At 37.5% G+C, this 12,838-nt stretch overlaps 1 protein-coding gene across 5 annotated transcripts in view; it reads right to left on the bottom strand.

The window, feature by feature from the left end:
* LOC146456038 (uncharacterized) overlaps positions 1-6,867 on the bottom strand; it is a 145,564-nt gene extending 138,697 nt beyond the window's left edge. For 2 of the 5 annotated variants that reach the window (XM_085093602.1, XM_085093604.1), the window contains exons 1-7: positions 6,734-6,865; positions 6,426-6,601; positions 4,673-4,734; positions 2,463-2,552; positions 1,222-1,299; positions 1,044-1,136; positions 94-179 (exon numbers count right to left, since the gene is read on the bottom strand). In XM_085093602.1, the coding sequence (XP_084949728.1) occupies positions 94-179; positions 1,044-1,136; positions 1,222-1,299; positions 2,463-2,552; positions 4,673-4,734; positions 6,426-6,525 (509 nt within the window). In that variant the 5' untranslated portion in view covers positions 6,526-6,601; positions 6,734-6,865. Of the gene's footprint in view, positions 1-93; positions 180-1,043; positions 1,137-1,221; positions 1,300-2,462; positions 2,553-4,672; positions 4,735-5,145; positions 5,619-6,425; positions 6,602-6,733 lie in introns of those variants that run through there. The other 3 variants (XM_085093600.1, XM_085093603.1, XM_085093599.1) reach the window with 2 other exon arrangements.
* Between the last annotated feature and the right edge of the window lie 5,971 nt (positions 6,868-12,838).

Here is a 12,838-nt window from a genome sequence, read left to right as displayed (position 1 = left end):
AAAGTGCCCCTTTTAGATTCCATCACCCTTAGATCTGCATGGATTGATTCTCCCAACTGGTACAACAGGAAATGAGTTGTAACTGTGACATACCCCTGAGTCACTTTTTTAGCCCACAGAAGAAGTGCATCTTTAGCAGTCATTTGCTCCTCTTTTCCAACAACCTCCACCTCCGAAATCTGCATAAAAAACATGCATGGTTAAAATAAAAGCTCAACATTCAAATAGATTTTCAAGATAGCTGAAAAGAGCCATGATAACATTTTGCATGCATAAGAACATATTAACCTCTAAATCTTGAAAAAGGATCAAAACCAGCAAATATCAATCTCTGCCGACAACTTAATGAGAAGGAGGAAGGACTGACACTTGTTAAAGGCATGCTGATCAGTTTTAAAAGAAATCAATGAGGATTCATTTCCTCCATAACTTTGCAAGTATAATTTAAGCTGTGACAGTGAGGTTTGGAGGACAGATAGTACATCCAAAGATGTCACCATTGAGGTCTGCAATGCAAAGCGATAACATCATCTTATGACGTGCTAATTAGGTCATGATTGCCAAATGGCAGTCATCTTGGATCCACCATTTTGGATCTCTGGATTTTCCCAAAACTTCAGGATCAGCCAAAATTGAACAGAAAGTAATCAAAACTAGTAAAGGAACACTAATATGAGCTAAAAACATAAACGTTGCGGGAAGAAAAGTGATTTTTCTTCATTTTAAAAAGAGGGTTTCTATTTTCTGAAAAAATTGCCTGTCAAAAATGGCTTGCCATGGTAACATCAAACTCAATCAACACCCACAACCACATCAAATTTTTCCCTGCAGATAAATTTTGGAAAAGTCCTGAAGTTTCAGGGCGTTTGCTCAAATATTAAAATATAAATCAGGTTCAAATTTGCCGCGGGCAGAATCTACATCTACTACATCTACATTTATTAAGTTGATAAAATCTTGTAAGACATCACATCAACTGTAATAAAATCCGCCCTCCTGGTCTAGATAGGGTTAAAAGAAGATAGCCAAATGAATATTCTGACCTGATAGTACAAGATGATTGTCCATATTAATCCAAGGGTAAGTTTAGGATTGCCATCCACTATGTCTTCACTTCGGATGTTTACAAGTTTAACCTAACATGAAAACAAAACTAGTTAGCTGGCTGTTACAGTGTCCCCTTGACATTTGAAGGTTGATCAAGTCATATTTGCAGCTTACCTGTTGAGACTGAAGAAATTCAAGTGCAGTCTGGACATTCTGGAGTCTATGAAATCTCAACTGTCCCCTCTCTCTTGGCTAAAAGGCAACAAAAAGAGAATTGAATTGAATAACAAAAGCACTAACTAATCAACTGGGATGATCAGCATCTTTCTTCCATTTACAATCAAATTACAGTACTATCTTTTATTGAAGAAATTACAGTTGTAAATTGGCAGGTTTACTTACACAGCCTGAGGTAAGGTGTTCTGCCTGAAAATATCATTACAGCTCAAAGGGAGGGTATTTTAGTTTGAGCCCTGTCCATCTGGGACTTACAGTTTAGACGGTCGTACAGGGGGAGTCTCTTGCACCGTTTACGAACAGAAAAAATAGCAAATCACGGATCACGGAAATGAAAATTTCATTTTCAAGCTCTTCTCGGGTCACGCAAAACCTTCAGGTCACGGATTACGAAGAATAATTTATTACATTCGCGTTTCATGGGAAATAAATCAGCTAATCACGCATCACGAAAATACCCCTGTACGACCCTCAGTTTAGCTTTATACTTTCGTTTAAAAAGTTTGGCTCATTTAACCCTGCAAGCCCCAAAAGGATTCAATATTATTATTTTCTCCTCAATATCACTACTAGTCTGAAATGTCAGCCGTCTCCTCCCCCTAAAACACAGGGGGCATGGGAGTCTCTCTTTCCCGCGCCCCCTGTAGGTTAAGGGGAGGGGACGGCTGACATTTCAGACTACATATCACTACTGCTGTTAGAATCAAACACACAGCAGGACATGAGGTTAAAGGAAATGATCATCAAAGAAACATGCCTCAATGTTTATACAAATTCTCCTCTTTTGCACCATAAGAAATGTATTGAGAATGGAGAGGGGAATAAACAAGTTGATACTGGGGATTAAAACATTAATAGAGAAGGAGAAATTTAGACCCCACCCCACCCCCAACGTGAACCAAGAAAATTAATTTGTAGGAGCAACTCTTTAGTTTACTCTTCATTTGAATTTTACTATGGAGGATGAGAGTACTATAACCTATATTTGCATGAATAAACACCTCATCGTATTAATTTCAAATGCTGTGTTTGAATGTACACAACCCCTGCTGACCTGTTGTAAAAGAAATGAATGACCCAGCAGGGGTTTTATGGGAAGAGAATCCTAATTAAACCATTTCAATTGATTAATGATTTTAAGTAACTTGTTATTGCAAACTTTTTTTACCAAAACTTACCAAGTTTGTTTTACAAAGAAGCTCTAACAGTAATAAAAGATTATTCCCATCTCGCAGCTCCTCATAAAGATCCAAAATTCGCACATTAACCTTCAAAGAAAGTAAAACTTGATTTTAAAATCAACTTGGACCACATTGTGGCATACCATAAATGTCGGCACTGACACTGCACTGCGATGCAAATGTTTCTGCATACAGTTTTTTACATAAGATACAGTTTTAAACCTTTCTACATTAGCTGCCTTTGTCCAGGAGGTTTTGATAAACATTTTTTGTTTGAGCAAATCGATTGGAAATCAGGGGACAAGAAAACAAGGCCGCTACAAAAAGGTGATCATTATGGACCCGGAAAAGGCTGTTAGGGCTTGACTGTTACTACTCTAATCAATAATTTTGAAAACTTTGTTAATCCAATTATTCATTAATTAATCATTAGCCATTTTTTACAGTTAATTCACAGTGTACACTGTACATACTTTTAAGTGCATTTAGTTTCTGACACAAAGTGAACTGTTTTTTTTATTGTTGTTTTTTGTTTTTTTGTTTTTCGTTTTTCAATTTCACATTTAATTTTATATGGAAATTTTGAAATATTTGTGAAGGGTTTTCTTAATTCTAGAAATTTCCCTTTAATAAATTAACACAATGAACCATTAAAGCGACACCAAGTAGGTTCCTTTTGTGTAAGCAGGACACTATATTTAAAATACAATAATTATTAATAGTTCACAACTATTTGGACCCATAAGAAAAGTATGTTCATTTAAGTACCAATTTTTCATAATGTAACAAAACACAATAGTATTCATGTTAAAGTTCTACTGATGACTTCTAGTGACAAATTGTTTTGTCAAAGAAGGAAAGATTCACCCAGCCGTGGAAATACTCGTGGTTTCAACTTAAGTTCCATGAAAATTAAATCATTTCCTTCAATACTGACCATGCTTGCTCAATAAATAAGATGGGATATTGATCCTGTTGTCTGGATTCTGAATTTGGCCAATATCTCAACATCTTGACTTGACCTCAATTTTGACAATGGTCTGCATTTATGCTAAAATTAGCTTGCGTCTTTCATCATAATTTTTAAAAAGTTAATTCCTAGAGATCAGTAGTTTTAGCCATACGAGATAATCACAAAGCTTGCTTAATTTTATAAGAATCAGGAAAAATATCAAACTAAAACACAAAATTGATGAAGGTAAGTTCACTATTTGTTTAATTATTATTATTTTTATTTTTTTGTTTTTTGTTTTTTGTACCATGTGATGAAAAAAGGTATCAGACAGGAAACCTTTTCATCACAAAAATTCTGGAAAGGATGCCGCCAATTCCTGTGTTGTTGAACAAAAAATCTTCTAGAAACATCTCCAAAGGATATGCGAGGAACCCTCTATTCTGAGTTGTTTAACTTAGTATTTGTTTTCATTACAAAAAATTTGGAAAGGATGCCGTCAATTCCTGTGTTGTTGAACAAAAAATCTTCTAGGAACAGCTCCAAAGGATAGGCCAGGAAGCCTCTATTCTGAGCTATTTAACTTAGTATTTGTTACCCTGAGAGCAGAGATCTCTAATATCTATCAACAATATCTTTTTCTAGGGGTTGTGAACAATTTCTGCTAACATGGTACTAAGTTTGACTCCCTTGCAAAAAAATATGAGACAAATAAACACACATTCTTTGAAATGTAACAGCTGGACTTTAAATAATACAACTCAGTGCTAGAAAATGGACTATGAAGTATTAAATTTTGCAAACTCTCATGCTTTAAACTAGTTGTAATTAAAAGACTGCAACAGTTTCATAATAAGCCATCACTCTTTGTGACAAACAATAAAATTCTGATAAATTATAGAAATACAAAAATAAAGGATAAATATTCTTAGCACATTATGTTCCAGGATTTAATTATGGTCGAGATTTATGTTTATCTTTTTTTTCCTTTGTTACGTAAGTTTAAGATTATACAAAGTGTAAGCTTATGGTTTACAGATCAAACCCAAGAATAAGCATTAATTTAAAAAGAGCTACATTAAGGAAATTCCAATGGTTAAGGTGGAGTTTTTGTGACACTCTGCTCGTTTTACAAGAATTCAAGAATTTGAGTTCAAATTTGTACTTTTAGTAAAAGGGTTCAAGGACGAGGAACAGTAAGCCAATTGAAATTGACAACCTTTAGTAACAGACTGATGGAAATTGACAAGCTTACTTTCTGCAGATGATTGTTGATCCATTTTGTAAAAGTTTTCTTCTGCACTGCATCCCTGTGATCTGAAAGCCAACAAGGAAGAAAGTTACATTATAACTTTCCCTAATTAGTTGCTAAAACGGCGAGCAATTAGATCACCGCAATTTGGGTTGTTCTCTTGGGGGAGAAAAGAAAACAAAAATATCAATCGTAGAGGGTTCGATCGTGAAATCATGAGACTACCTCTCATGAATCTGATGTTTGTCAAGACCGTGCAAGATCCGAGGAGGCATTAGATCTCGGAGAAATAAAACTTCTCATTTTTTAGAGTGGATATTGGTAGCCGAGTTGTACAAGCTTCTATATTAAATTTGCTTAGAACTATGGTATGTAAACTTTTGATAATTCAACCGCAGTGCTAACAATTTAACGCATCACATATTCACATGGCTACTCTTTGCGATACCAGCGTCTTTCAAAAGAAAGCAAATTACCTGGTTCGCTCCGCCTTAATTCGATCATAAGCTCATGAACGTCTTCGTCGTCTTTAAACTCTCCCGTCTCGGTGTCCGCCATATTTCGTTGTTGTTGAATCAATGATCGAGACGATTCGATTACTCACAAGACAAATGAGTTAACACTATGGACGATCACTACACTTCCATTCATGAAATCAAATTATTCTTCCCTTATTCATCGCCTTGTTTTGGTTACGGAGCGATCGATATAAAACCGGACAGACACTGACTATACCACGCCAACTAGGGTTGAAACCAAGTACACGAGATCTCCGGAAACTTGCGATCCCAGGCGGTGATAATTTCCTATGCAAGTGTTATTTAAATTCAGCCTCTTGGGAACATCGAGTTGAAGTATGAACTGTTTTGCGAGCTTTTGTCCCTCGCACGATTTTGCGTGATGAGAGATTGAGCGTTCTGTGACCAAGGGAATGTGCCAACCCAGCAGTCAATCAGTCAAATATACGCTTGCAGAAACATGAGAACGTTCTTTGGGGTGTGGGCACGAATGTCCTACATATGTGACCTTCGTTGCGGAATATCCAACAGTCCAATAAATTCTTAATTTTATGCAAATGCAGAGCTCGTCGACACAAAGTTCGTCTTTCCAGACGCAATGAAATCGTTCATTTAAAATTTATTCGAATCCGTAGATTTCGCTCACCCTAACTGCATTTCCATGTCTATTTTTGGCTACAAGTAACTCTTCGCCATTCTGTCTCAAACAGCAAACAAACATGCCCCGACAAAGAAATTAAAAATCACAAATAGCTACGACTGTGGAGTGGAGCACGTTGAATCAAGCCGCCCAATATTAACAGAAGTGGCACTGCTCTTGCAAAGACCAATAATAAACAATCTGATACTGAAAATATACCCTTGAAAGATAAGTTCATATATATACTTTTATAAACACTTTACCCCACATATTACTCTATAAAATGCCAAATCATTTTTTACCCTATTTGGCACCTAATAAGCCAGACCAGCAACGGAGAACCGCTTAGCACGTTTAAGTCTGGATAATTATATTGAGCTGGGAAAACTTTTATCGAGCAAAACCAGTCAATAAATATAAGCTTATCAAACTTCGAGGGGTCATTTGGTGCACATTAGTTATATTTTTGACATGACGAACCAAAACCGACAAAAGAAAGAGAAATGGAAGAGTACTTTAGTATCTCTTTACAGTTTCCTGTTCTTCTTAACGGTTAACTAATAACGTTAGGCTTTATATGCATAAGTAAGAGTCGTACCTGCAATTTTACAGACAGCCCTGTCAGCTACATTCGCCGGGCTTCGAGTTCCAGAGCGGGATCTCTGCCTGTGTTGTATCGGTGTAGTCGGCCTAGACATAACGGACAGCCTCTTCAAGCCACAACCGCTTCATCTGCTTTCATAAAATGAGCAAGTGCGTGGGACTTGATCGATTCTAGCGTTTGGAAGTGCATTCGACGACCAGAAATTTCCACATGCAAACAAAATTATTAACAGCGCTTACGTTAGTCTCGGGAGCTTGTCCAAATACAACAAGCGTATGGGTGTTGTAAAAGTCACACACTACCTCGTTTGCTCCAAGACAGCTCGGGATGTAAAGCAACTCCAAACCACTAAATAAAAGCAATAATACGGGCTCGCAAAATCTTCCTCATCACCTATTGACCACCATGTTTTCCCTTCTTTGAATATTCATTACATCTGTCTGTGCCTTATGATTGGTCAAAAGGAAAGGAAGCCAGCGATTTGCAGTGATCCGCGTGACACGTTGTATTTTGGCGCGTAATATTCTCGTTAAATTCACGTTGTCACGATGGACGATCTGTTTATGTTACGAACCATCTTTCGACAGGCGTTTATTAGCGAATTTTTAATGAAGTGGTTCCTTTTAAAAAGCCTAAAAAAAACTTTCCTCTACATCAAAAACATGGGTGGAATAATCGACTCACTTAGTCCCGCCTACGTGCCAAGCTGAATATTTTAGTCTACAGTTATTGAATTTAGGCCAAGCCAACTGTGACAGAAAATATGACCACCTAGGGAAGGTTGTTAAGAGAGGTCAAGATAATAAGGTTGAAATACCAGAAAAGATGGATAGTTTCGCCAAAGTATCTTTGAAGAAAACTTAAAAAATATAACAAGAACCGAATTTTATGTACTTGGCTGAACTGTTGTGTTTGAAGTATTTAAGAATTTTTGAAAAAAATTAACGTCGAATTAGAAGACGCTTTTCGTGTGTTCACGGCTAATCTTAATAAATAGATGTATCTCTTAAAATAATCGATGATAACGAATTGCGTGTTTCGTGTGCAATGAACCGACATCGATGTAAAAATATACATCGCCTGGTAACGAGATCTACGAGCAAACAACCGTTTGAAATTTTGCCGTAATTCTGGCACAGACGTCAGGCCCTCGAAACCAAAATGAACCTCCTTACTCTAAGAGGAGGAATTTTATCAAGGAAGACTTAACAACAAAACAACTGCGTGGTATTTTTGAAAATGTGAAGTAATTTCCGGCCAAGTTAGTATATGTGGCAGTCGGCGAATCGAGAACAAACTATCGCGTGATCAAGCATAACGTAAGTAAGTGTTCGGAGTAAAAACAAAACGCTCAGGTAATGATTACAGGTTTGGAAGGATGGTCAGGCAGATATTCGTATTGGATGCGACTGCACAAGAAAACTATTTAAAAGAACGGTTTTAGAAAACATTCGTTGCGGTCTAAATTTATCTCTGCAGACGGCTGCACAAAGAATTATTTCACAAATCATAAGTATAGTCTACTGGAACTATTCAATCCTCGCTTGAATAAACAGTTTAAATACTTCTTTTGTCTGAGAATAAACCGGTAAAACCGGAAGGAGGACAGGGAGGGCGTTATGTTTTACCAGGGCACTTTGTGATTCACGAGAGAAAATTTTAAATATATGGTACTGTAAAAAGAGCATTAACGTTTTAACTTAAAACATAGTAACCTCTAGACTGCCGGCAGTCGCGTAAAATGCTAGCTGAATAACAGCCCCTTGCACCTCCCCCCTCCTCCTCCCAAAAAAATATGCTATTTCCCACAACCTCACTTTGAATACAAACACATGGCCAGCTACGGTTACATACTTTAATGCTCGCTTGCATGGTGTTTCAAGCTTTAACCCAACCAATTTCGAAATACAACCCCCCCCCCCCCCTTAAAGATACGCCATCCACAGAATCAAGCCCTACCCAAAAAAAAAAAAACGTAAAAATTCCTTTGGACGACTTGATAAACCCAGAGCTTGCATTCAAAATTTTATGGTAATCTCCTTTTAGCTCGTGAATGAGTTCGTGAATGAAAAGATTTTTTTAGCCGGTGTAATGCGTCAACAGGCTTTTCAAACAATCCGATTTTGTTCACAGATTCCGGCCACTAATGGGCCATTTCCGAGTTGCTTTGAACCTCATTGTGGAAGCGAGGTTTCGTGCAAAGTTTTAATCATGCCAACAAAACTAATTTTGATATAAAAAGCTTTGCACTTAGCCTCGCTGTCATAGTGAAGTTCATGGCCGAATATAATCCTATAGTCTAATGAATTCATGATCATCAATAATATTGTCATATCATGTCATATACATTGTTTCATGTTATGACTAAATTTATGCTCCAATAATTCCTTTCATTCAAGGTCCGTTGGGGGCAACTGGGCATGAAGGATGTGAAAGAAATCAAGCCGAAGGGAGAACTGGGTAAAGATGTTTTCTGTCTCCTAATACCTCACTCGTGCCAGTCTCCCTCATCTTCCGGAGAGTATTTCAAAAGACATCTCCCGCATATTGGACGAAGAGCCTACCTTATCCCAAAAGGAAAAAATCGAGACCTTTCTAATCCCAAAACAGAGGTCCAGGTTTTTAGAGTCCGGAGCAAAGAAATTTTTGCCGTGGAGTCCGCATTGTGAAGCCTTTGTCTACTTGGAGCCCAGACAAACAAAGAATATTCATTTTGGCTACATAGAGGCCACAATGAGCCACAAGTAAAGTCATGGAACCTTAGAACCCGAGAGTCTTTTTGTTTTTTTTGTCTTTTTTGGGAGGGGGGGGGGGCGTGGAAGCTTAGGCCTCCAGTACACGGAGCGAAACCCTAATGGCTTCAACAGACGATATATAATATTTTATGACCCATGTTCCTATGTTATCATTTAGTCTGTCAGCATATTTTGGCGATATAATCCTTTGTACATAGAGCAAATTGCATTACCCTTGTTGTCGTTTGCATAGATGGGATAGCGCCACGTCATTCATGTAGATCATAATCATACACTAGTAATCTTCATTTGAAGTTTGGGGATTGTTAATTTTTTCTCACCCCTGGCCGTGTAGAAGACTAGTTCTGAAGTTTAATAACTATTATCTTTTTTCAACTCCCTCTCCAGTCTGTTGAAACCATTTAATAAGTTTAGGTTTTATAGCAAAAAATCAGTAGGCAACTGTAGCTATCTTGTGTAACATCTGTTCCAATGATAGCTTTCTCTATCGTTTAAGGCCCCGTCCACACGTATCTATTTTTGTTTGCAAACCCATCCTTTTCTCAGTTTACCGGTCTTCTGTCTTTGCTTACCCGATAAAAACTGTCATCGAAAATGCAACTTTTCAAAAACGTTTTCCAGAGTGGAAAGTTTTGATGACGCCCTTTTCGTGTTCTGGTATGGAAACCTGAAGACGGAACTTTTCGTTAACTTTGACATCATGAGGCCAAATTTAACGACCATTGTTTTCGAGAAGTTCCGTTTTCGATTACCGGTTTTATCGGATACGTATACGTCTGGACGACAGGTAGGCGATGGGTGCCTGGTTACGCATCGCTAATTTTCAGGAAGAAAGTAAGAGAAAGAGCCTTAGGGAAAGAGAAACTGGATCGAGGACGCGAAAAAGGACCTCATGGATTGGGCCAATTTTAATTCGTGCCTGAATATTTTACCAACAGGAGCAATTTTCTTGTGTAAAATTAAAAGTAAGAGTAAGGCAAATTTTAAGAGCTAGCGGGAATAAATCTGACAAGGGATTCACTAGAACGATAAAACAGTTTGAGGTGAGTTAGACGTTTGTCATAACTACTCAACCTCGTTCCCAGGGCTTTTTCCTAGCTTGAAGATTTGGGAAAAGCCCTGGGAACTAGTCCAGTGACAATCATTATTTAAACGTCATACGTCAGCACTTACCCCCCTTCGACAGGTAATTTAAGCCGTACGTGCATACATTAACCTGTTCGGTTGCATACATTATCACAATGGGACAAAATACAACAGCTGTATATAGGGGAAAGGAACAAATACACTCTAAAAGCTAGAAATACGAAAATATGCTTACCTTTGTCTCAGTGTTGTTTTCAATGGTTTCCTTTTATGGGATTCTTGAGATTTGAAACGATAAGATTATATTTGTAGTCGGCATGAATAACCGTGAAACTCAACACGCTTATTGCAGTTAGTCCACAAACCAATGAGATCCAAAAGTTGTCGCGTGGATATAACACGCCTGCACCGATCCTCATACGCACAAGGAAAAGCACGCGACTTGTATCAAGAGTCAATGTGATAAACTGGTGTATTCCCGAATCTACCATCAGTCACTGAGGTATATGCATGAATAAATTCAATTTTGAGTAGTCGACTTTGACCTAGCTAAGGCTAATTTTCCTGGTTCAAAGAGATCAAGAGAGGCTTTTCCTGTCTTGAATATTTTTCCACTTCAAACCAACTTACGATATCAGACAGTTAAGTGTAGTGAGGCCTCATCCCCCACAGCTAGCACTTAAAAGACCTTCCAATGCCGGGTGTACAATACAATCCAAGTTAAGATAAAACTCGAATTTGCAATGTGTTCGAATTTTTATACCATTCACTTCTCAACGTTAAAGTAAAGTGAATTCCTCACAGTTATTTTGCTTGGCTATTGCGCTGAGTTGTGATTGGATGTATGCCAGTTTTTCTTGGGTTCAAAGTTTAGACTACGCATAAATTAGCAGAACTTTCATCTCTACTAAAAATATCGCTGACATCACCTATTGGCAACTGAGAGACCTATTGCTGTTTTGAAACAAAATATTATTTTTTTCTGATTAATTCGTTTATCATCAAAAATAATGTTTTAAACAGACGGACATCTGCCTATAATCTCACATGGTAACTTAAATTAAGGTAATTTTCACTAACGAACTAACCCGGTTAGGCTCACTCACTGGCAGTTCAGAGTAACAGCGAGTGTGGACTCACAGAAGATAAGCTATTGAAGTAAGAAGGGCACCGAACGAGAATATCAAAGCGAAGTAGTTAAAATATTATTATGTATCCCCACATAATGTATAAGGATAGAAGAAGAAGAAGGAGAAGAAGAAGTAGTAGTACTTTTATTTGCTCTCTGAAGCTAATGACAATTTTGCTAATAGTACTGTAAGAAATAAGCTGAAATAAGCTTTGGATCATGTAACATTCAATCTTAATTTGGGCCATGTGTTTTTTATCCACCACATTTTCAAATGCTTCGGCCCGCCCCACCCTATACTTTTTGACCGGTCCCTAAACAGCAGCGTAGCCACCTTACCACGCACACACGTGAGTAATCTGAAACAAAACAGTCAAAGATTGACTGAAAAGAAAAAAGTAAAACAAAACAAACCAACACAACACAAAAGTCAAATAAATAATAGAGAGATTAAGAATCGCGTTTACGGCAAACTTGACTCAGAGATTCGCGTTTATGTTTTCTTGAAATAAAGAGTACAAAGATGAGAATAGTGTAAACTAGTTCTGGCCTTTGATGCAAACGCAAAACTACTCGATTTGACAGAGAAACTGAAAACAGCAAGCGGCAAATATAGGATAAACATTGTCATGTGGTCATATCTCACGTTTGCCGTTCGCCGTTAACATCATTCTTAACCTCTCTAATACAATGCAATCGCGATTTCTTGAACCCTCGATTTCTCGGAAATCACGATATCTCGAACCAGAAGTCGTTTTTCTTTAATTTGTTTCACTCAGACCCTGTATTTTTACCCCTGGTTTCTTGAACGCTCTATCGACAACTCGAAACAACCACAAACTCGAACCAATTCTTGGCTCCCTTGGGCGAAACTGACCCTGAATGACTCGAATATTTGAAGACTTAGATTATGAGGAAAATTAACAATGAAAACGTAATACGACCTTATCGTTAATTTTCCTTCTAAAATGTTTTATCGAAATCGATCCTTATTTAGATTATGATTTCAGTTCTTTTGATGCTAAGCCTCTAACTGACAAGGACATACATGTACTGGCGGAGGTCAGCCAGTCTACATTAACAGATACTGGACAAGAAATGGACGATGATAGCGTAGAAAGTGTGCATGAACCTCCGAAACCGCAATCAAAACGCCGAAGCCCAAGAAGAATTTCTGAGATCATAGAAAAGAGTCATTTTACACTCTTTCATTTTTATAAAAACCTTTTTTAAGAACGTTGAGGCTGAGATTGACTAAAATTGAAAAACATACTAAGAACATTACCCAGGCTGAGAGTCAGTTAAGAACATTTTTATTGTGACCAAATGTTTTTAAAATGAACAATAGAAATACCGATAAAATAATACAGGTAAAAATTCAGTCTGTGTCAAATAATAGGTGTGTTGGTCACGTCCGCATCAGTAGATTTATTGAA

Source organism: Pavona decussata, unplaced genomic scaffold, assembly GCF_977016875.1.
Source record: "Pavona decussata unplaced genomic scaffold, jaPavDecu1.1 SCAFFOLD_262, whole genome shotgun sequence".
In the NCBI taxonomy this organism is placed as follows: domain Eukaryota; kingdom Metazoa; phylum Cnidaria; class Anthozoa; order Scleractinia; family Agariciidae; genus Pavona; species Pavona decussata.
Note: the sequence above shows the minus strand (reverse complement) of the source record. Positions and strands in the feature narration are given on the sequence as shown.